The 24,630-nt window shown below is 39.0% G+C and overlaps 1 protein-coding gene across 1 annotated transcript; it reads right to left on the reverse strand.

Annotated features, from left to right (window-relative positions):
- Positions 1–12,525: 12,525 nt before the first annotated feature.
- LOC103515639 (protein draper-like) lies at positions 12,526–22,827 on the reverse strand. Its single transcript, XM_026828263.1, has 8 exons — positions 22,626–22,827; positions 20,199–20,325; positions 19,386–19,453; positions 15,579–15,613; positions 15,244–15,309; positions 14,860–14,881; positions 13,576–13,709; positions 12,526–13,140 (listed from the first exon to the last, which is right to left on the reverse strand). Exons 1-8 carry the CDS (start codon positions 22,733–22,735, stop codon positions 12,764–12,766), a joined length of 939 nt encoding a protein of 312 aa, XP_026684064.1. The 5' UTR covers positions 22,736–22,827; the 3' UTR covers positions 12,526–12,763.
- Between the last annotated feature and the right edge of the window lie 1,803 nt (positions 22,828–24,630).

Below are 24,630 nucleotides of genomic sequence, written 5' to 3' on the forward strand. Positions count from 1 at the left end.
TTAATGTAGGTATTAATCAGTGGCGATCCGTGTATGTAATATTTGTGATGCGGTATTACATTTGTATGTATTAGCATATTCGATTTCTCAATTTGGGGGCCACAAGTGAGCAGTTAAAATGACATCGCGCTACCTTTCCTCCCGGTGCAACCTTTTTCCTGAAGTAATAAGGTTCGTTCTCATAACGGCTGGCTATCTTGCCATTCTTCTCTTTTCAATAAAGAAGATGAAAATTTAAGAAGAAAAATAATTAAGAAGAATTCCCTAAAAGTACTCTAGTACTTAAAGGGATTTATTCCAAAAGAACATTTTATTGGACAAACCGTTCGAGAGTTGTTCACAATAAACGGAGCGAACGAGATTCGTATACTATATTTATAAGCTTAATCCAACTTTTAGGGCTGTTTGCCCTACACCTAAGCCTTGGTCCTCGGTCTGGGGTTTTTGTGTACGGAGTCAAGCTGATTCCTAACTGAGCTTGGAGAGCCGGACAATCGTCAGTAGCTTTTTCGTTAGGTGCTTCTCATGGATGTCTTGCAGAGGATTTGCTAACCCTACATTAAAAATCCATGTTAATAGAGAACATTCGACAATGTTCGTTTATTCAACTAGTTCTAGTAGTACTACTATTTTCAGTATTTTTTTATAGGTACTACGTACTACAATGTGTTTTGACTGAGGGCTGACTCTCTTTACTTAGTCTATTTGCGATAATACTGGGGGGACTCCTCTTCTGTTATCATTTATATTGCGGTGTACAATATTCGCTATATCACTATGTCTCGATAATTTTTCTCGTTGATTGTTACATTGCTCGTCACTCCCTACTCGCTACACTGATGATAAGATAATGAAAATGCAGGGGGAACGCTAAATAATAATGTCACCAGGCCCAGCACCATGCATAAATGTGAACGTAGGGATATGCATGAACTGTGTTAAAACTACACTCATAATCTGTTAAAAGTGTTAAAATTGTACCTCCCGTTAAAATGCCAGCCTAGTTAGCTTGGTTGGTAGCGCGTCTGCCTTGTAAGCGCTAGGCTGAACGGATAATGTTCGTTCCCGGAACGGCTGGCTTTCTCCTATCCTGTCTTCCTTCCCTCTTCAATTTCGGGACGATAAGACCTCCGTTCTCCGTTGCCACAATTCCCTCTATCAAACTTTTTTATTTCCATTTTAAAAAGCTTTTTATCGTGGAACTAAAACATGTTCTTTTGTTCTCCAACGTATATATGTATGTTTGCATTACTCAATGTTGTACTTACTGATTTGACGAGCTATGTGTTAGAGTGATTTCACGGAATCAAACTGTACACGGGAAAAGGCGAAGAAAAAGAAGTAGCCTTACTGTTGGAGTAAAGGCACTCTATTCCTTTTCTCACAGTATAAATAGGCTTATAACTTATAAGCAACATAGTATACAAACGTAAACTGCTACTAGTTCTAACCGTACGTGTTTTACTCCACGAACTACTTATCCCTAATTGAAGTCAATATTGTATCTAATTCAAGTCTACTCTTATGTACATTAAACTTATTGTCCCGTATACTTTACTATATTCTGTACATATAAACTCATTGTCCCTTATATTTTACTATCTTTGTAATTGTATGGTGTTGTATACACGCAGGCTAAACATCCTATCTTACAGTAATAGAGGATTTATCAAAACACACACTCTACAGCAGGGTTTGATATGATGCCTTGAGAAGAATCCTAAACAATAGGGTTTGTTCTAGGAACAGTTGCCTTTCTCCTATTCTCCGTTGTTGCAGTTCTATCCAGGAAGAGTTGGCTATCTCCTATTCTGAACAATTTTGGTGTCCTCGTCTCTTGGATTTCGGTACGATAAAACCTCCTTTGGTAGAGTTCCATATAGATGAAACCTCTTAAGTTAAATACCTACCTAATAGATAACAATGGAAAAAGAGCCAAATACGGCGTGAACGACCTGGTTTCCCAGTGTTAAAACGCCTTATTCGAAAGAGGGAGACAAATTCCGCCATAGCAAACGAACTTGAAGAGAGACTTCAAATGAACACCCTGTGTCCTTTAATTAAATAAAAGCCGAGTTTATACTTATCAAGGATCCCTTTTTATGAAAGAGATTTCAAAGGACCTGTAAAGGAATAGAGAGTTCAGAATTGAAGAACGTTAAGATATCCTGTACATTGGCCTGATTCCCCCTTCCTTTTGTGTTGGACATGTGACAAGTTTGATCTACATAGTATAATGTGAGGATTCATAGAGGGAATTATAACAACGTACAATGGAGGTCTTATAGTCCCGAAATGGAAGAGATAAAGTGGGGAAGATAGGAGAATTTGCGACAGTCATTCATTCTTAATTTTGGCACCTAAAAGCCAATGTATAGTTCAAAATAGGGGAGGAGGTGTTAATATGGACACTGCTGTCCGTCTAGCCATTCAGAAAGGAAGCGCTGGGGGTTTTTAACGGTCCTTGGGATTTTAACCTATGGTCAGAGAGTCCTAGGGTTTTTACCAGAGGGGAGAAACCGTAATGTGATATTGGTATGTCTGTTTATCTTCCCCCCAACTTTCAACACATTTTTAGCGTTCAATATACTTACCTAAGGATTTTTGTTTGTTAGTTTAATAACAGGGTTTAAATTACCGACAGGTGTCCATATTTTCAACCTTTCGACCTATCTCGGGGTATGATAATAGGAACTTACGTCTTTCTTGTCCCGAGTTATTATCTCTTGCGAATTGCCCTTCGATAAGTAATAATTTTCCCCGTATGCTGAACGGATAATGTTCGTTCTCGGAACGGCTGGCTTTCTCCTGTCCTGTCTTCCTTCCCTCTTCAATTTCGGGACGATAAGACCATAGCAATTGCAGTTCCTTCTATCAATCCTACCAGGTAAGGTTCGTTCTCGGAACGGCTGGCTTTTTTCTCTCCTATCCTCCTTCCCTCTTCAATTTCGGGACGATAAGACCTCCGTTCTCCGTTGCCACATTTCCCTCTATCAAACTTTTTTATTTCCATTTTAAAAAGCTTTTTATCGTGGAACCAAAACATGTTCTTGTGTTCTCCAACGTATGTTTGCATTACTCAATGTTGTACTGATTTGACGAGCTATGTGTTAGAGTGATTTCACGGAATCAAAGTTCAGAGATTACTTACCTCACCTGTTAGGTTCACTTTATCAGCGCTAGGCTGAACGGATAATGTTCGTTCCCGGAACGGCTGGCTTTCTCCTATCCTGTCTTCCTTCCCTCTTCAATTTCGGGACGATAAGACCTCCGTTCTCCGTTGCCACAATTCCCTCTATCAAACTTTTTTATTTCCTGAATGGATAATGTTCGTTCTCGGAACGGCTGGCTTTCTCTTATCCTGTCTTCCTTCCCTCTTCAATTTCGGGACGATAAGACCTCCGTTCTCCGTTGCCACAATTCCCTCTATCAAACTTTTTTATTTCCATTTTAAAAAGCTTTTTATCGTGGAACTAAAACATGTTCTTTTGTTCTCCAACGTATATATGTATGTTTGCATTACTCAATGTTGTACTTACTGATTTGACGAGCTATGTGTTAGAGTGATTTCACGGAATCAAAGTTCAGAGATTACTTACCTCACCTGTTAGGTTCACTTTATCATGCTCGAAATAGAACGTCTGAATGATTGTCTGCTTTGGCTGATTGTCTTGTTCAGTGGTACCCAATATGTAGTAAGTTATCTTGGAAATGGCTGCTGAATGGCTGTTGAAACCCTCCAAGATATTAGTAGTAAGTTAGCACAAAACGGCGATTTTTTTTTTCAGCCTAACAGCAATTTTTAGCTAAATCCCCTTTAAGGCTGTTGTTTTTTCCACCCCACTAGCAAAACTGCAAATGTTCCTGAATATTTTAGGCCCTTTCGCCCAATTTGGTCTATAACCCCAAATATCCGTCCTCCGTTCTTTAAAGATTAGATAACATAGTGAGGTCTATGTTTTAACTCGACAGTATTGCATTTGGTTTGTCAGAATGATGTTTGTTTGTTCCGCTATAACTCGGGATTGCCTGGTCCAATCTTGGTGAAATTTGGTACGTGAGCTTAAAATATTGAGAGTGACCATTTTTGCTTTCTATCGTAATATATTTTTTTTATTACAATAAAGCTGTAACGAGGCTCTTCAGTGTCTATGCTACGCCATGTACATACGAGTTAATCTGTACGTACAAATAAAAGCCGAGTTTATACTTATCAAGGATCCCTTTTTATGAAAGAGATTTCAAAGGACCTGTAAAAAGGAATAGAGAGTTCAGAATTGAAGAACGTTAAAATATCCTGTACATTGGCCTGATTCCCCCTTCCTTTTGTGTTGGACATGTGACAAGTTTGATCTACATAGTATAATGTGAGGATTCATAGAGGGAATTATAACAACGTACAATGGAAGTCTTATAGTCCCGAAATGGAAGAGATAAAGTGGGGAAGATAGGAGAATTTGCGACAGTCATTCATTCTTAATTTTGGCACCTAAAAGTGTTTGAAATTCCCTCATACTCATAACCTAATACCTTGGAGTCAACTGAACGAACTGAAGCTAAATAAGCTTCTAAGCAATACTAGTAGTTCAGGGAACTGAAGACAGTGTAGCTGTAGACCTTACTCAGCAGGCCCCCGTGGACCCAAAATGTGATGAAATTTTTCCTTTATGTGCTTGACATTGCCAAGTTACAATGAAATCGAACGAACCGTCTGAAAGTTATCGTGGATTAAACGTATGTACCTACTCGTACAAACAGACAAACTCAATGCAAAACCTTCGATTCAAAACATTCGGTCGATTATGATTTCATCAATTCTATAGAGTTCCAAGACCGTGATCCTCATTATCACCGGTTTAGTATTTTCTTCTCCATTAGCTCCTTATCTAGTTCTTTGTGTGACAGATTCACGATTTCCATGTTCATCCACATCCAATCTAGTATTTAGTAATGGTACATTTGGAACATCTTTGTTGTTGTTTGAGAGTTTGTTATTGTTGGTGGTGTTGCTGTTGTAATTCCTTTCGATTTCTGATATCACTGTTTTGCCACGAACTAGGCGAAGTCTTGGTACATCTTGCTACTATTGTACTATATCTTGACTTCTATACTACTATGTATATTGACTGTGTTTTGTACATGAGAATTGAGAATGATCAGCTCTGAGTTGCTATGCACAATCGAACCTGTCAAAGTCGGCTCACTCCGAGGCTTAGGTGTAGCTGCAAACAGCCCTAAAGGATGGGTTAGGCTTCTAAGAATCTCATCTAAATAGAAAATCTGGGTAGACGGGGAAAAAATCATGACCCCTTTATTTGTAATTGGGAAACACTCTTGTAATGGGAAAACCAGGACAAACGGGACAAAATTGCCGGTCCCTTGGATTCCCAATTAGGTTCGACTGTATTTTGAGTGTTGCTAACTTGCTATGTATGTATGTGTTTCGGTTCTCAAGTATGTTGTGTTGTTGAAAACATACGTGATGATAACGTATTGGTGATAAGACACATTTCAATGTAAATCGTAAATCAAACCTATGATCACACCTCGGTACATGTGAAGAGAGAAGAGAGGAAGACATCTTCATGTGGCGTTATGGTTTTGGGACGAACCAAACACAAAATGTGGTTACTCTTTCAATATTTACCTATATCTGAAACGACATAATAGCGAAAAAAAAACCAAGATGGAATAAATAAAGTGTGATGTGACATGAGAAGTTGAAATGTCCCTTAAATCCTTGAAGATGGAAAAAGGACAGGTATGGAACATACATAGAAAGCCAGCCGTTCCGATAACAAACCCTATCCTATGAATTTAGGATAAAGTTTGCCCCGGCAGGAAATCGAACCCGCAACCTAGCCTATAAAAAGTTTACCAGAGCTTCCAGTAAATATTCAGACTACCAAACTGTAACGGTCTGACTGAGTTATGATAGGAACTGGGTCATCGGATTGTTGAAAACATACGTGATAACGTATTGGTGATAAGACACATTTCAATGTAAATCGTAAATCAAACCTATGATCACACCTCGGTAGCCTTTATCAGCCTGCCAATGTACGGAGCACGGGTGTTGGAAGTGTTGGGACTGTAACCTTTCGACGAGACACGAAACAGCATCAAGGGTTTTCTTTGAAGTCACCCATTTGATTTACACAGACCAGTATTTCAAACCTACCACTCAAAATTGTATTATTATTTTTTAGCTATTCAAAGGCTTTATGGCAGCATTCTCACGCAGTGAGCTCATTCCCTTAACCAAAACAATGGTACAGTAGAGATATTGACTTTAACTATTATACCCAAGACTGCTAGAGATACTCTGATGATCAGAATCAATATAGGTAATTCTATGTCAGCACGATTTTCAATCCAATCGTATCTAGGTGAGCAGATGAGACAGTTTGTGTCATTGATGATGGGCATTGTTTACCAGGCGAACGCCTTGACCACTACACCACCGAGGCAGGTGAATTATGCTCTTCGCTGCACTCCCTTTTGGCTTTTAAGCCACTACTCAAGTGACTCTGTAAATATGAAACCTGTATGCAGTCTGTGTACTCGAAAACCTGCCAAACATAAACTCTCTTTCTTGTTTTCAACAGTGGTGGATTTAAATTATTTTCGAGGGGCGTTTGTGTTGAATTTTTTAAAGCTATTTAAAATCACTGTTTACTGTATACTTGTATAGTCTCAGAACAGAGTGGACCGGAGAGCAAAGCGCATCTTAGAGGTTCTTGCTTTCAGTTCTATGCGGTTTAAAGTCGTCGCTTCGGTCGCTTCTCTCTATCGTCACTAACGTCACACATCACTTCCTTCTACCTGCTCGATGCTCTATGAATTACCTATGCTCTTCGCTGCACTCCCTTTTGGCTTTTAAGCCTAAAGGTTTTTTGTGACGGGGGTTTTACCGTCCATGCGGTGATAAGCTACTCGCCTCCTCACTTCAACTTCATACAGTCAGAGTGAGGTTGGGATTGCAGACGAATATCAACTACGCACAACTTTGCTTAACTTCAGTCTTCAGTGGTCCATTTGGAACTAGAGGAGGAGAACTATCGATAGCACTATCGATAACCGATAACTATCGATAGTTTTGACTATCGAACGCTATCGATAGTTGAGGCTTGACTATCGATAGTTTTCGATAGTTTTTTCTGCACATTTTTCGTTTGTTTTGGTTGTTTTAGAAGTGAAAAGTGTTAAAAAAAAATGTTGAAATAAAACCCTGTGACCTAAATTAATACGTGTACAGTTAAGTAATAATTTTCTTTAAATTAGGTTAGGTTAGGTCTTTTTGGGGGATAAGACCTTTAGAAACAAGGAAAATATGTAATAAAAAAACTATCGAAAACTATAAACTATCGATGGCGCCGACTATCGATAGTTCTCCTCCTCTATTTGGAACGGGTGCATTCACCGTTGGATCGCCGCTGCCGCTGGCATACTTGATGCATACCAGTGTGCGTCAATTCACCCTATTAATTCGCCACTATCTGAAAGACAACTCCTGATGAATTCATTTAATCGTAATAAAAAACCATTTCTCGATCCGCTCAGTCGATTTTCATGATGAGATTCCAGGTAAATCTGTTCGGAGGGAGTCGATTGTAGAGTGAAACTTGATCCACAAATCCTGTTTCCATCGGTTCCCCTAATGACCGAAATTCAGCACCCAGAACCAAATTATTATCAAACAAACAATTGAATCAAATTATAGGTATTTACAAAGATAACATTAAACATTTTATTTTCAAATTTTATAAAGATAACATTTTATTAATAAATTACCTTACTGTTTTCTTCCTGACTTGGGAGAACAGGAAATTCGTCAATTACGTCATGTCCAACTTCTAGATGATTTGATATTTTGATAACTATTATAGTAGTTTTGATAAATTGGTTACTGTTTTTATTTAGACTGTTTAGCATTTCGCATTGAAGCTTGATAAAGTATTTATTGTACCTATTGTTTATCACGTCACATATTTCCCATCTGCGTCTCCCAACCAGGTTTTCTTGACAGATCTTTTCAATGAAGATCTTTCGTCAGTGTACGCAATTTTTGCTCAAATTTTCATTCATTTAACCTGAAATTTGTGCAAATATCGCGTACACAACCAGGTTTTCTTGACAGATCTTTCGTCAGTGTACGCAATTTTTGCTCAAATTTTCATTCATTTAACCTGAAATTTGTGCAAATATCGCGTACACACTAAACCGCGTTTAGACTAAACGATTTATTGGAAGACCGTCTGTCAAAAGACAAAGTTTGGGTTGAAAGACGAGACTTGTTTACAGGCTATTCCATGATGTATATTTGTGGTAAAATAGGTACCTAGGATATTGTTTATGATAAGGTAGGTATGGATTGTTTATGATATGAAATGTAAGCAGGAACAGCACGGATATGATGATTTGCGTAAACATTAAACATAACATGGCCAATTTGAACACTAAACAGTAAACAAATATACATATTGTACAATGTACATACCTACATAGACATATTATGTTAAATTTTGGTTTTCTAAATTTCTTCACATTCCTCTCTTTTTGCTTAATACTTTTATGTACATGTTAATATTGTTAATTTATTACTTTCTATATGTGTTTATATTAACAATTTATACTTCTTCTTTGTTTCAGGTGCATTACTCAAGTATACTCAGAGAATTGAGTAGTCAGTTCACGTGTTAAAAGAAGACATAAATGTGAGTAACTTACTTCAACCGCGTTTAGACTAAACGATTTATTGGAAGACCGTCTGTCAAAAGACAATGTTTGAGTTGAAAGACGAGACTTGTTTACAGGCTATTCCATGATGTACGAGTATGTTTGTGGTAAAATAGGTATCTATGATATTGTTTATGATAAGGTAGGTATGGATTGTTTATGATATGAAATGTAAGCAGGAACATCACGGATATGATGATTTGCGTAAACATCAAACATAACATGGCCAATTTGAACACTAAACAGTAACCAAATGTACATATTGTACATAGTACATACCTACATAGACATATTATGTTAAATTTTGGTTTTCTAAATTTCTTCACATTCCTCTCTTTTTGCTTAATACTTTTTATTTTATGTAGGTACATGTTAATTTATTACTTTCTATGTGTTTATATTAACAATTTATACTTCTTCTTTGTTTCAGGTGCATTAGTCAAGTATACTCAGAGAATTGAGTAGTCAGTTCACGTGTTAAAAGAAGACATAAATGTGAGTAACTTACTTTACTTTCATTATACTGCTTACAGACTTATCAGTAATTAAGATATGCACAAGTGTTCGCATTTGACAGTTCATAATATTCAGGACCGTACATAACTACACGCCTCCTTGACGTATCCCTTGATCTTGATCCAAGGTATGAAACTTGATCCTCATCATTGAAAATTTTACCTCAATAATGCAGACAAAGGTTGCCTGGTTGGGGGACGTTAAACAGGGAGTATAGACCAGCCTGAATTAGCAAAGGTGCCAAAGAAATAGCAAAGATTGATTGCGAAGGGCATCCACTTGTAAAACCAAAAGACAGCCTAAAGATATCATCCTGGTTAGGGCTGATTGAGAGGCTGACGAAAAACGCCAACCCCGTCTGAACACGGGAAAAGGCGAAGAAAAAGAAGTAGCCTCAGCAGAAAATACTCCAGATATAATTGAAACAAAATCCGCTTACTCATCAAGTTTGCGTAACCGCACGATAGAAATAATATTAATGCTTGTCGGATTTTTTGTCCTGTTGGTTTTTTGCTGACACTTGTGGTTGCTTCAGTGACGCTAAAGGGTCTGATCCAATAGAATAGAGTTGGGGACTATAGGATACACAAAATGTATAATATTTTATTATTATTTTTGCGTCTAAATGCCTTCAATTCAAAAAATATGATGACAATGTGGTTATAAAGAATTCCTCCACTGATTTGCAAAATTACAAAACATGGTAACCATTTTGAGCACCACAATGTAGGTACTAAGTGCTAAAATATCTGGAACTGGATTTATTTTTTAATCAAGTAGGTAAGTAGGTATTGAAGGGCATCCACTTGTAAAACCAAAAGACAGTCAAAAGCAATCATCCTGGTTAGGGCTGATTGAGAGGCTGACGAAAAACGCCAACCCCGTCTGAACACGGGAAAAGGCGAAGAAAAAGAAGTAGCCTTACTGTTGGAGTAAAGGCACTCTATTCCTTTTCTCACAGTATAAATAGGCTTATAACTTATAAGCAACATAGTATACAAACGTAAACTGCTACTAGTTCTAACCGTACGTGTTTTACTCCACGAACTACTTATCCCTAATTGAAGTCAATATTGTATCTAATTCAAGTCTACTCTTATGTACATATAAACTTATTGTCCCTTATATTTTCCTATCTTTATAATTGTATGGTGTGGTATACACGCAGGCTAAACATCCTATCTTATAGTAATAGAGGATGTATCAAAACACACACTCTACAGCAGGGTTTGATATGATGCCTTGAGAAGAATCCTAAACAATAGGGTTTGTTCTAGGAACAGTTGCCTTTCTCCTATTCTCCGTTGTTGCAGTTCTATCCAGGAAGAGTTGGCTATCTCCTATTCTGAACAATTTTGGTGTCCTCGTCTCTTGGATTTCGGTACGATAAAACCTCCTTTGGTAGAGTTCCATATAGATGAAACCTCTTAAGTTAATGCTGTCTGTGCAACATTCCTGTTTATAATTGTTAGCCTTTATCTTTCAACCAATATTTTTTGAGAAAACTTTCAAAAAAATGCTGTCTGTGCAACATTCCTGTTTATAATTGTTAGCCTTTATCTTTCAACCAATATTTTTTGAGAAAACTTTCAAAAATGCTACTAAATAAATCGTACAAAATAGACTGTACGATTTAATTAAGGCACAGAAGGTAAAAAAAGGATTCTTAAAATAATATAAATCGTATAGCTATAGAATTTGTATAAATAGATTTCTTTCTTTCTCATTTAGGTAATTCTAAACAAAACAAACGTTAAAAAAATTTGGTGTGTCAATTAATTAGGAATTAAAATACTTTAAAAATCTCTTATCTTAGCAGTTATACAATGACAATGAACCCATAAAAGAAGGAAGAATCCGTATAAGTATATCATTATCACTCTTTTGATTGTCTTATAAATAAACAAACAATATATTATTGTCAACTCTGTAATATTTACAATTTTTTCGAGAGGTTTGATAGAGAGAACTGTAACGGCTAAGGTTTTATCGTCCCGAAATCGAAGAGAGAAGGAAGACAGGATAGAAGAAAGCCAGCCGTTCTGAAAACGAACTTTATCTGTATAAGATAAATTCAGCCCCGGGCGGGGACAGAACCCGCGACCTAGCGCTTACAAGGCAGATACAATACCTTCCTAGCTAACTAGGCTGGCGATAAGGTCCTTTCAGGAATAATCGCATTAATAATTGAACAGTTCTATTATTGTGTCTCTTCTCGCCCATCTGATGAGAGGCATACTACGACACAGACCACATGCATAATCGCATTAATAATTGAACAGTTCTATTATTGTGTCTCTTCTCGCCCATCTGATGAGAGGCATACTACGACACAGACCACATGCTTTGGTGTGTCAATTAATTAGGAATTAAAATACTTTAAAAATCTCTTATCTTAGCAGTTATACAATGACAACGAACCCATAAAAGAAGGAAGAATCTGTATATTATAAGTATATCATTATCACTCTTTTGATTGTCTTATAAATAAACAATATATTATTGTCAACTCTGTAATATTTACAATTTTTTCGAGAGGTTTGATAGAGAGAACTGTAACGGCTAAGGTTTTATCATCCCGAAATCGAAGAGAGAAGGAAGACAGGATAGAAGAAAGCCAGCCTTTCTGAAAACGAACTTTATCTGTATAAGATAAAATCAGCCCCGAGCGGGAATAGAACCCGCGACCTAGCGCAGAGGCAGACTCGCTACCCTCCAAGGTAACTAGGCTGGCGGGAAGGAGAAGTCCGTTCAGGAATAAGAAGGAGCATTAATAATCGAATAGTCCTAGTATTGTTTCTCTTCTCGCCCATCTGCTGAGAGGCATACAACGAAATGGGCATGCTATGGCACAGACCACATGCGTCTAATGTAGCAGTTGTTTCATTGCTACGAGGTAAAAATGGCGAAGTAAAAGTGAAACACTCAGGACTTAAGACATTAATAATAGTGCTTATTTATACTGCTCGCATAGGACTGAAAAGTCCCTTACTCCAGCAGTAGGCTACTACTATTATTGAGGTCAAATTCTCAAATTATATTGAGGATAAAATTCCATACCTCGGCCTGGATTGAACCCACGCCCTCCTGTTTACCAGGCGAGCGCCTTGACCACTATACCACCGAGGCAGGTTTGGGTATGGTTTACCACGCCCTCCTGTTTACCAGGCGAGCGCCTTGACCACTACACCACCGAGGCAGGTATAGAAGTATAACTATAGGTACATTGTCCTCCTGTTTACCAGGCGAGCGCCTTGACCTCTACACCTTCCCCGGTAGAAGGCGGGGGCTCAAACTTACTCATCAAATCCGAACTGTTACAGGTAACGAGCTATAAGTTGGCCTCTGAACTCAGAATGCGCAGTGAGCCAGTTTTAAAAAAGGCGGCATGACATTTTTAATGTGACTGGTGAGAAGTTCTCACGTTAGATTTTTGTACCTGATGTTTGTTATGTAAGCCATGAGCCGCGCATTATTTATGCGTCAGAGGGGAAATCCAGGGGTCAACTTATAGCTCGTTACCTGTACTTCCTCTTCTATCACCCAAACTTTCCAGCTCTGCTTTCATTCGTCCGAAATCCGCTGAGCTAGTTGAATTTCTACCGAAATCCTGCGTCGAGCTAGCTGAATTCCCACCCGGGGTCGTGGAATTCTCGTACGCTCCCGGCCCCGCTAGTCTAGCTGGATTCCCGGCGGGTACAGCTGGTGGGGAATTCCCATTAGGGATCGAAGGGCCGCCGAAATCTGTGTCAATGTGCGCTGCTAATAGTTCCTGGCTGCCTTTGACGCCGCCGTTGGCGGTCCGATGGTAGTGTGGTTTGAGACTAGTGGCGGGCCGACGATGGTCGAGATGATCGTACGAATCTTCTGGCAAGGTGGGTTTACCTGGAAAATTATAGAGGGAGTCATTTTAATTATTAGAGGAAGACCAAGAATAAGATGGAAAGATATGATCAACAAATATATTGGAAAGAGAAATCAGGACCCTAGTCTCATAGAAAGCAACCAGGCTTAGAGAGATAGATTATGGTGGCGAGGTTTTGTAAATAGTCGACCTGTCATAAAGAGAACTACTTAGAATATGTATGTATTGCCAGCCCAGTTAACTTAGAGGGTAGGGCGTCTGGCTTGTAAGCGCTGGGTCACAAGATCGATTACCGCCCAGGGCTGAATCCTGAACAGACAAGGTTCGTTCTCGGAACAGCTGGCTTTCTATCCTGTCCTCGTTTTCTCTTCGTTGTCGGGACGATAAGACCTTAGGAGTTTACGTTCCCTCTATCAAACCTCTTAATGAAGGGAGGAAAAATTGAATGGACTTACCTGGTATTTCATCGTACAAATGTTCCTTGAAGTCTTCGATACTGTTGTAGAGGTTCGGATTATGTCGATCAGCTTCCCGATTCTTGCGTAGGGACACCGAGTAATTGCTACCTGGAAGGTGTCGTACGAGTCTTCTGGCAAGGTGGGTTTACCTGGAAAATTATAGAGGGAATCATTTTAATTATTAGAGGAAGACCAAGAATAGGATGGAAAGATATGATTAACAAAGATATTGGAAAGAGAAATCAGGACCCTAGTCTCATAGAAACCAACCAGGCTTAGAGAGATAGATTATGGTGGCGAGGTTTTGTAAATAGTCGACCCGTCATAAAGAGAATTACCTACTTAGAATATGTATATGTATGTATTGCCAGCCCAGTTAACTTAGAGGGTAGGGCGTCTGGCTTGTAAGCGCTAGGTCACAAGATCGATTACCGCCCAGGGCTGAATCTTGAACAGACAAGGTTCGTTCTCGGAACGGCTGGCTTTCAATCCTGTCCTCGTTTTCTCTTCGTTGTCGGGACGATAAGACCTTAGGAGTTTCAGTTCCCTCTATCAAACCTCTTAATGAAAGGGGGAAAAATTGAATGGACTTACCTGGTATTTCATCGTTGGTTCCAGGGCCCTAATAGGAAGAGGGAGAGGTTGGGTTTTAGTGGGTCTGGATGTCCCGGTATCCGGACATCAATCTCCGAGAACGAGCCACATCTGTTTAGGATAAAGTTCGCCCCGGGCGGAAAGCAGCGAGCTTGGGACCTAGCGCTTACAAGGCGGACGCGCTACCTTACCTTCCAAGCTAACTAGCCTGGCGACTATACAATCTATAAGTACATACATGATACATCTAGTGCTAGTGGATTGGACTAGAATCTAGTCAAATCTCTAACAATTCTCTACCCCGGTCGAACTTTATCAAAAGATGAGGTTCTTTATCGGAACGGCTGGCTTTCTCCTATCCTGTCTTCTTTGCTTTCGAAACGATAAGACCTTAGCAGTTACAGTTCCCTCTATATAAAAGAAAAAGAAGATAAAGAAGAAGAAGAAGAAGAAGAAGAAGAAGAAGAAGAAGAAGGAGAAGGAGAAGGAGAAGGAGAGGAGAAGAAGAAGAAGAAGAAGAAAAAGCTTCAAAGTTCTTGTCACGGAACACTTATATCCTGAAGTTTAATAATCTGTTCCATTATTATCAGAATACATATAGTAGAATACAGGGCCATATTTGGGGGGGGGCTGAGGGGGCCATAGGTTATGAACTAGCATCTCTTCTGACACAGAGGCCCGCAGTACCCCGCCGGATATAGACACGTGCCTGGAATAGAAAACAACTGATTAGTATTTGAAAAAATAGGGCCCTGAAAAAATGTCCAATATATCTGATTCCAGATTTGCCCGATATTTTCTCCACGCCTCATTAAGATCGCCGGTAATTAGCTAGCATTAACACTGTAGCCAAGTAGTGACGTATCAGAGAAGAGGTTTGATAGAGGGAATTAGAACAATAGAGATCTTATCGTCCCGAAATCTAAGAGACGAGGACATGACAGGGGAAAGCCAGCCGTTCCGAGAACGAGCCACATCTAGAAAAGGGAGGAGAAAAAGAATAAGATAGTGCTTATTGAAAATGCCTGAAGACAAAGAAGAGTATATGTACTATTGTGATAGATGACTTACCAATATTACATGTAGGGCCGCCAAAGCCCACCTCACACTTGCAGGTATTTGGAGCGATACATGTGCCTCTAATACATTCATCCGTGCATACCGGAACACATCTGTAAATATTCAAGTTGTACTTTGAATTATTTGAAAATATTCAAGTTGTACTCTAAATTATTTGAAAATATTCAAGTTGTACTTTAAAAACTGAAAATTCACTCTGGCTGTATGGTCGGGCCTTAAGGACCACTACAAAAAAAGCCGAAAACAATCAAAAGACAAAACTCCATTTCGTGTTTAAAGAATCGTACTTCAACTAAAATACGAAATCTAGTCTATGCAGCATGTGCCTCTAATACATTCATCCGTGCATACCGGAACACATCTGAAAATATTCAAGTTGTACTTTAAATTATTTGAAAATATTCAAGTTGTACTCTAAATTATTTGAGAATATTCAAGTTGTACTTTAAATACTGAAAATTCACTCTGGCTGTATGGTCGGGCCTTAAGGACCAATACAAAAAAGCCGAAAACAATCAAAAGACAAAACTCCATTTCGTGTTTAAAGAATCGTACTTCAACTAAAATACGAAATCTAGTCAATGCAATGTTTTATATCTAGAGTAGGGACCTGCCTAACTTTTTCTTCTTTTTAAAGTAGGAAAAGACTTTTATTTTAAGTTGTCCCTGCATCCACCCCTGGTGGGCGATTGAAAGGGGGCACCTGCCGGCTTTCGCCTCAGTCCCCCGCAGTAGGAACAGACTATATCATAATTTCTTAACAGAGTATGGAATAGGTAAGAAGGTAGACACACTTGAATATTTTAATTTGTAGAGAGTCCTGTCTAATGAATGTTTGCCCGATATTTTCTACACCCCTCATTGAGATCGCCGGTAATTAGCTAGCATTAACACTGTAGCCAAGTAGTGACGTATCAGAGAAGAGGTTTGATAGAGGGAATTAGAACAATAGAGATCTTATCGTCCCGAAATCTAAGAGACGAGGACATGACAGGGGAAAGCCAGCCGTTCCGAGAACGAGCCACATCTGTTTAGGATAAAGTTCGCCCCGGGCGGAAAGCAGCGAGCTTGGGACCTAGCGCTTACAAGGCGGACGCGCTACCTTACCTTCCAAGCTAACTAGCCTGGCGACTATACAATCTATAAGTACATACATGATACATCTAGTGCTAGTGGATTGGACTAGAATCTAGTCAAATCTCTAACAATTCTCTACCCCGGTCGAACTTTATCAAAAGATGAGGTTCTTTATCGGAACGGCTGGCTTTCTCCTATCCTGTCTTCTTTGCTTTCGAAACGATAAGACCTTAGCAGTTACAGTTCCCTCTATATAAAAGAAAAAGAAGATAAAGAAGAAGAAGAAGAAGAAGAAGAAGAAGAAGAAGAAGAAGGAGAAGGAGAAGGAGAAGGAGAGGAGAAGAAGAAGAAGAAGAAGAAAAAGCTTCAAAGTTCTTGTCACGGAACACTTATATCCTGAAGTTTAATAATCTGTTCCATTATTATTCCCTCATCTTCTCTTTTCCCTTCTCTTCTTTCCCCTATTTTTCTATCACGCCGACAGGTTTAGCCTGTTGGCGATCGTTGGTTGGATGGAAGAGCTCACAGTGTGAGAATCCTCCCATTAAAGCCTAAAAAAAAAACCATTAATTTGTTGTCGATGCTTCAGTTAACAATGAAAACTTAATCAAAGAACCATTTCAGTCTCTGTCTTACCATCTGGAGTAGTATTTTGTCATTCTACTTGGTGTATAAAATTGTTGTTCAACAAATTGTACGAGTATACTAATTCAAATTATTTATTCCCATATAGGTCCAGATCTGAAAACAGTACAAGCCCTTCAAAGGAGACATCAACAGCTGGAGAGGGAGTTGGCTCCTGTTGAGGAGAAAGTCAAGAGAGTGCAGCTTTTGGCCAACACGTAAGCTAAATTAAAATTGATACATAGGTACTTAAATTTTAAAAATAGTGAGCTTTTTTCTATGATCAGCTGATGCAAAATTGAGTATCGGACAATCAGGTAGTCACGGCATACGCTCCCGTAGGTGATGACGTCACATCAAATGTCCCGAGCAAAGCTCCCTTGCAGGCAACGCATTAATGTGTTTGTGCGCATACGTTTCTGCGCAGTTCTTTCTGTTCCTCCGCTAGCGCGCTTGCATACTGGCGCTACCTAGCGGACGAAAATAGCAACTGCGTTAAGTCTGACGTCACAAATCTTTGAACTCTTTCATTATAAAAATTGAATTTTCGACCTTTTACAGTTATTTTTTCGGAGTTTTGACCTCAGATTTGGATTTTTCCCAACTTTTTACATAGGAATCGACCATTTATTCATAATTTTTACCCATTTGCAACTCCTCCATTGTCCTCACGAGGCTGAGTGCACCCCGAAATCCAAGCAAAGAACCGAAAAAACTTTGACCCCGCCGGGAATCGAACCCGGGACCTCCGGAGTGCAAGCCTGGTGTGATATTATTTTTGCTTGTATGTGGAGATCGCTATAATTACTATTTGTACAGGTTTGATATACGGAACTATCTTTCTGTCCTAACTCCCGAAGTCTTCCCGTCCCGAAAGTGAAGAGAGAAGAACAGGATAGAAGAAGGATAGAAGTGAAGAGAGAAGCTGAACAGGATAGAAGAAGGATAGAAGTGAAGAGAGAAGCTGAACAGGATAGAAGAAGGATAGAAGTGAAGGATAGAAGTGAAGAGAGAAGGAGAACAGGATAGAAGAAGGATAGAAGTGAAGGATAGAAAAAACCTTTATCTGTTAAGGATAAAGTTCGACCCTCATTCTAAACCACATTTTTGAGCAGCTTCGTATAAAGGGATAAAACCTAATCTACTCTTTATAGTCTTCATACACTTAAATCCCTTTCTTATAATATGAGGATTCCGAAGGAGCAAAGTCAGGGATTTCTATTTCAAGGTCATCAACAAAGCGTTGACCCCTTTAACCACCCTAGCTTAGTTCAGGTCTTCGTTACCTGTTACCAGACTTAATCTCACGAGGACAGGTGTACTACCTCATAGTAAACCTGTAGTAGTATAGACTATAGACAGTATAGTTGGAAACACTTGGAAACTGAAAATATACATACTTATAATAGGTTTAATTCCTTTTTAATTGCTGACGCGGCCCCTAAAAGGTCTGTTAAGATAACGGCATGTTAAGTTCCATTTGATTTGATAACCATGAATAGGTAAGTAAGTATTAGTTAGACACTATAAATAAGTAGGTAAGTATATAGAAAAGTAGGTAGGTAATTGAAAACACGGATGTTGGAGAATTTCTAGACGGTATCAATTTACACTCTAGTATTTTGGTAGGTATACCTAGATGTCAAATTTCATTTCGATCAAAGGTCAACTTGACAATCAAGGCCTTGGCTGAGACAGGCATGGAAGGGAAATTTCACATGGTTCTTATTTAGCTTGAGATAAAACTGTCTGTTTGTTCGTTTGTCCGTCTGTCTGTCTCTTTGTTTGACCGTCTGTCTGCCCATCAGTCTGTTCGTTTGTTTGTCAGTCTGTCTGTCGGTCTCGGTCAAAGAGTTATTATTGCAATTTATAAAATAGTATTGTGTGTGTGTGTGTTTTTTTTTTTAACCTTCCTTATCCTATAATAATAGGTATTGTGATATTGTTTTCGCCTAAATATAAAATAGTGTGTTAAACTAAACAATGGAGCCGAGGTACGATGTTGTACCGCTTTTGTTGGAGACTCCTTTTCAAAGGTGGAAGGATGGAAGGATAAAGACTATAAGTATACATTTAGTTTCTTGTATGTATGTACCTACGTACTATTTGCCCAATTTATGAAAAGCCCTTCACCTCTTCATCTGACCACGAGCCGCCACTGACCTGTAGTAGTATAGACAGTATAGTACATTCCATGGTTCAGTACAAGTGAGTTGAACACTTTCAAACTGAAAATAGTATACATACTTATATAGGTTTAATTCCTTTTTAATTGCTGACGCGGCCCCTAAAAGGTCTGTTATGATAACGGCATGTTAAGTTCCATTTGATTTGATAACGGGCTGTTAGGGGCTAAAATATAGGTTGGTGAAACCCACCCTAAGAGTAAAGTCCTGGATTTCTACTGCGGAGACCGCGGGTTCGACACTCACCTGTTTCCCGCTGGACTTAGCATGTAACCCTTGCAACATTCCTCGACCAGTCGTGTCTGAGTTATGGTCTGAAATGGAGAGAACGAATGCAAATATTAATAGAGGTGCACTGAGAATACATACTTTCTCATTACATAATATACATGGTAATAGAAAGTAATTTTTTGTCGATTATATTACTTTCCTTTCAATAGGATAAGGAAAGTAAACAATGAGTGTTAGGATAGCACAAATATTAGAAGACTTTGGGTGGAAGATAATATATTTTTGGGTAATTTCTCCCATATCTTTACCCCTCATAAATATCGCCAGGTCATCAACAAACATACCGTGTGAGACAACAGTAGGTATGTAATGAGATAGGTCAGAGGTAGCAATATTGCAAAGGTCACCCGAAAGAGATGATCCCTGCCTGATACTGTTCTCAAGTTTATGTATTGTAGATCTTACATTCTCAATCTTGACGGAAATTTGTGGCGAACTTAAGAAATTATTGATGTACAAAGATAAGGAAAGTAAACAATGAGTGTTAGGATAGCACAAATATTAGAAGACTTTGGGTGGAAGATAATATATTTTTGGGTAATTTCCCCTGATTTAGGGTAGAGTGTTGAATGTCATATCAATCTATCAAGGTTTCTGATAAAGACAATACTTCCAGAGGTGGCGGGTCAATGCGAGATCATCAGAAAATAACCCGTTCAAATAATTATGTTTATGTATATGCAATCGAAATACGAATATGTTCTGTCGGCTCTGGTAATCGAACCCGGGACCTTCTGCATCTCTAACTGTGTCCCATTTGGTACTCACGTCATTCTTGTAGACCTGTCTGTATCCCATCTTATACACGGAACATTTGGGCGGTAGGCTGAAGCACCATACTATTTCGCGTTTCTGATATGGTACCGTCTCCGACACTCGAACTATGGTGGTAAATCTGAAAATGAAAAGAAATCAACTGGAGATTGACTTGAAATAATAATAATAATAATAATAATAATATATAAATAATAATAAATAATAATATAATAATAATAATATAAACTAATAATATAATATCATAGATAATTAATAATGTGATTTTTCAGCGAGAATCGAATAGGTGCTACATTTGCTATTTCTCTCCTGAGTTACATTGAGAGAAGCTGTGCAAAGGGTTCGATACTCCCATTGTCAACAAATTTCCCTTTTATTTGGTGTAATCGTTACGAATAAGCAAGTGGAATAGTTGATCCCATGTGATTTTTCACGCGGAATCGAATGGTGAAACGTTCTAGAACTGTCCGACTTAATGTATAGAAAGTCGGTGGATGTTTTCACCCCAGATTTTTTTAACTCGGGACGGCTGGCTTTCTCCTATCCTGTCCTTCTCTTCTTCGATTTCGGGACGGATACAGACTCCGTTGAATCCGTTGATACACGTTCCCTCTATCAAACCTCTTACACAAGATTTTACATTTTTCTGCTACGATAGACACTCTGAATGAACAAGGACTCTAGTCTCCCCCATATCAGCCATAAAAAAAAAAAAAAAAAAAAAAAAAAAAAAACTCCCAACTCATACGATTGTCAATCATAACAACATGTTAATTGATTTCAACGAGAGAGACCCCCCATTAAAAATAAGAACAAGCAAAATGTGTGAGAATTATTCGAATGTAACTATACGTACTCCTCAAAACAGCGCAAACAACATAACACTAACCCATGTACAATGACAAAGTAGGTATAAGAAAAGACATATAGAAATGTTATTTTGAGTTGTACAATAATTGAAAGGGCTCACAATTGTAAAGGGCCCGCATATTACGCTGTAAAGCACCCTTGATTTGACAGATCATTTGTACAATTTACGTATTTCTACCAATTGGAGGACATTTTGTATTCCGATGAATTGGGTTAGGTTAGGGGACAAGGGGGTTGATTTTTAGGTTTCCTTTGTTAAGGAGATGAGGGGGTACACTGTTGGGCTTTATCAACCCTAAAGCACTCACTCTCACTGTGTAGTTTTTTTCTATAATCTTTATCGATTATTAATAATAATTATTATTAAAAATAAGGTTCGTTCTCAGAATAACTGACTTTCTCCTATCCTGTCTTCCTTCTCTCTTCGCTTTCGGGACGATAAAGCTTTGGCAGTTAAAGTTTCCTTTATCAAACCTCTTCAAGGAAATAAAAGAAATTCGCTGAACTGCGGAACACTATGGATCACAAATTTTGGACCCTCCTCCTAGTGCTACATAATAGTAAAGTCTCGTTTTAGCACACCCTATTCTTCCTTCTCTCTTCACTTTCGGGACGATAAGGATTTGGCAGTTAAAGTTTCCTTTATCAATCCTCTTCAAGGAAATGAAAAATACAACAGTCCGTCCCTTATACCTTTTTATTACTATTGTAATAATAAAGGAAGGACGGACTAAAAATTGCTGAACTGCGGAACACTATGGATCACAAATTTTGGACCCTCCTCCTAGTGCTACATAATAGTAAAGTCTCGTTTTAGCACACCCTATACCTGATCGCATCTACACTCAAGGACAGCTCATACTATAGGATTGTGTTGACTAATAGATATATGTAGGTTTAGTAGGTACCCTATGCTTCCTATCATATGGACTGTAGGAACATTGGTATCTGTCGGAGACAAAGACTCCACTAGATTTAAATAAGAAGATGATATCATGGAGGAAGAAGGAACAGAATATTAATAGGTACAGGAGATACCTATAGTGCTATAGTCAGGACATACAAAGGTACTGAAGGTATCTAGAACCTAGGGTCTGAATAAGACTTTCATTTCCCCCGAGAGGTTTGATGGAGGAACCAAAAGTCAGCCCAAAGCAATCACCCTAGTTAGGGCTGCTTGAGAGGCTGACGAAAAACGCCGACCCCGTCTGTACACGGAAAAAGGCGAAGAAAAAGAAGAAGAGGTTTGATAGAAGAACTGTAAATGCGAAGGTCTTACCGTCCCGAAATGTAAGAGAGAAGGAAAAGACAGGATAAGATAAAGCCGGTCATTGCGAGAGCGGACTTTATCGGTTTACAATAAAATCCGCCCCGGACGGGATGCGACCATCCAATCCGCGAAATAGTGGTTACAAGGTAGACGCTAACTAGGCTGTCGTAATTTAATGTGGGACTAGCTCAATACACATATTGGGACAAGCTCAGTAGCTTCACTACACTTAATAGTACTAGCTTCACTACACTTATTAGGACTAGTTTCACCACACTTACGCTTCGTTTCTCGTGCACACATTGGGTCCTATGAGCTCCCCCCTCACACTGGGCGAAAGCCAGGCACCCCACAGCACGCTTAAACCTAATATCACAAGTTGAGATTGCATGGTTGTCAGATGTCACCCCCTCCTCCCTCCTCCAATCAGATCACAGAATTCCTCCACGGGCGTGACGTCACAACCTGAGATCCGCCATTCTGAAACAGGTCAAAAAAGAAAATCATTGAGTTTTTTTCTTCTTCTTCTTCTTCTTCTTTTAAGAGGTTTGATAGAGGGAACTGTAACTGCCAGGGTCTTATCGTCCCGAAATCGAAGAGAGAAGAAAGACAGGACAGGAGAAAGCCAGCCGTTCCGAGAACAAACCCTATCCCTTCAGGATATAATCCGCCCCCGGGCGGGAATCGAACCCGCGGCCTAGCGCTTACAAGGCATTAAATAGCTTTAAAAAATTCAACACAAACGCCCCTCAAAAATAATTTAAATCCACCACTGTTGAAAACAAGAAAGAGAGTTTATGTTTGGCAGGTTTTCGAGTACACAGACTGCAGACTGCATACAGGTTTCATATTTACAGAGTCACTTCAGTAGGTATCACTCAGTCACTGCTCTTCAGTATGAAAATCATTCACACAAATATCCGATGACCCAGTTCCTATCATAACTCAGTCAGACCGTTACAGTTTGGTAGTCTGAATATTTACTGGAAGCTCTGGTAAACTTTTTACAGGCTAGGTTGCGGGTTCGATTTCCTGCTGGGGTGAACTTTATCCAAAATTGATAGGATAGGGTTTGTTATCGGAACGGCTGGCTTTCTATATGTATGTTCCATACCTGTCCTTTTTCTATCTTCAATTTCGGGACGATACATTCCCTCTATTTTTATTACAATAAAATTATTTTTATTATTTCTATTTTCAAGGATTTTAGGGACATTTCAACTTCTCATGTCACATCACACTTTGTTTATTCCACCTTGGTTTTTTTCTCGCTATTATGTCGTTTCACGTTTCAGATAGGTATAAATATTGAAAGAGTAACCACATTTTGTGTTTGGTTTGTCCCAAAACCATAACGCCACATGAAGATGCCTTCCTCTTTTCTCTCTTCTCATAGTTTTACTTCAATCTATCGGCCTCAACCACATGGGAAGTGAACGCAAATTAAAGCCTCCAGAAATCTGACTGCTGATATATCCAATAATTGAAAGAGTAACCACATTTTGTGTTTGGTTCGTCCCAGAACCATAACGCCACATGAAAATGTCTTCCGATCTCTTCTCTCTTCACATGGTTTTACTTTTCAATCTATCGGCCTCAACCACATGGGAAGTGAACGCAAATTAAAGCCTCCAGAAATCTGACTGCTGATATATCCAATAAATAAGAGAGATTCTGATCATCAGAGTATCTCTAGCAGTCTTGGGTATAATAGTTAAAGTTAGAGCTCACTGCGTGAGAATGCTGCCATAAAGCCTTTAAATAACTAAAAAGTAATAATACAAATTTGATTGGTAGGTTTGAAATACTGGTCTGTGTAAATCAAATGGGTGACTTCAAAGAAAACCCTTGATGCTGTTTCGTGTCCCGTCGATAGGTTACAGTCCTAACACTTCTAACACCCGTGCTCCGTACATTGGCAGGCTGATAAAGGCTACCGAGGTGTGATCATAGGTTTGATTTACGATTTACATTGAAATGTGTCTACAGGATTTCAGCCGTTCCGAGAACAAACCCTATCCCTTCAGGATATAATCCGCCCCCGGGCGGGAATCGAACCCGCGGCCTAGCGCTTACAAGGCAGACGCGCTACCAACCAAGCTAACTAGGCCACTGAGGCACCCGTGCTTTATCAGCGTTTTCTCACATTATCATAAAAAATAGATGATAGGAACAAACACCATAGAGTTTGATTTTCATTGGAAAGGAACGCATAAAATAAGTGATAGTAAAAACCAACATCATCTCTTTGTTCCAAGCTGTACCAGGTTCCTCAGAAATACATTA

This window comes from Diaphorina citri, unplaced genomic scaffold (genome assembly GCF_000475195.1).
Source record: "Diaphorina citri unplaced genomic scaffold, Diaci psyllid genome assembly version 1.1 scaffold1385, whole genome shotgun sequence".
Classification (NCBI taxonomy): Eukaryota; Metazoa; Arthropoda; class Insecta; order Hemiptera; family Psyllidae; genus Diaphorina; species Diaphorina citri.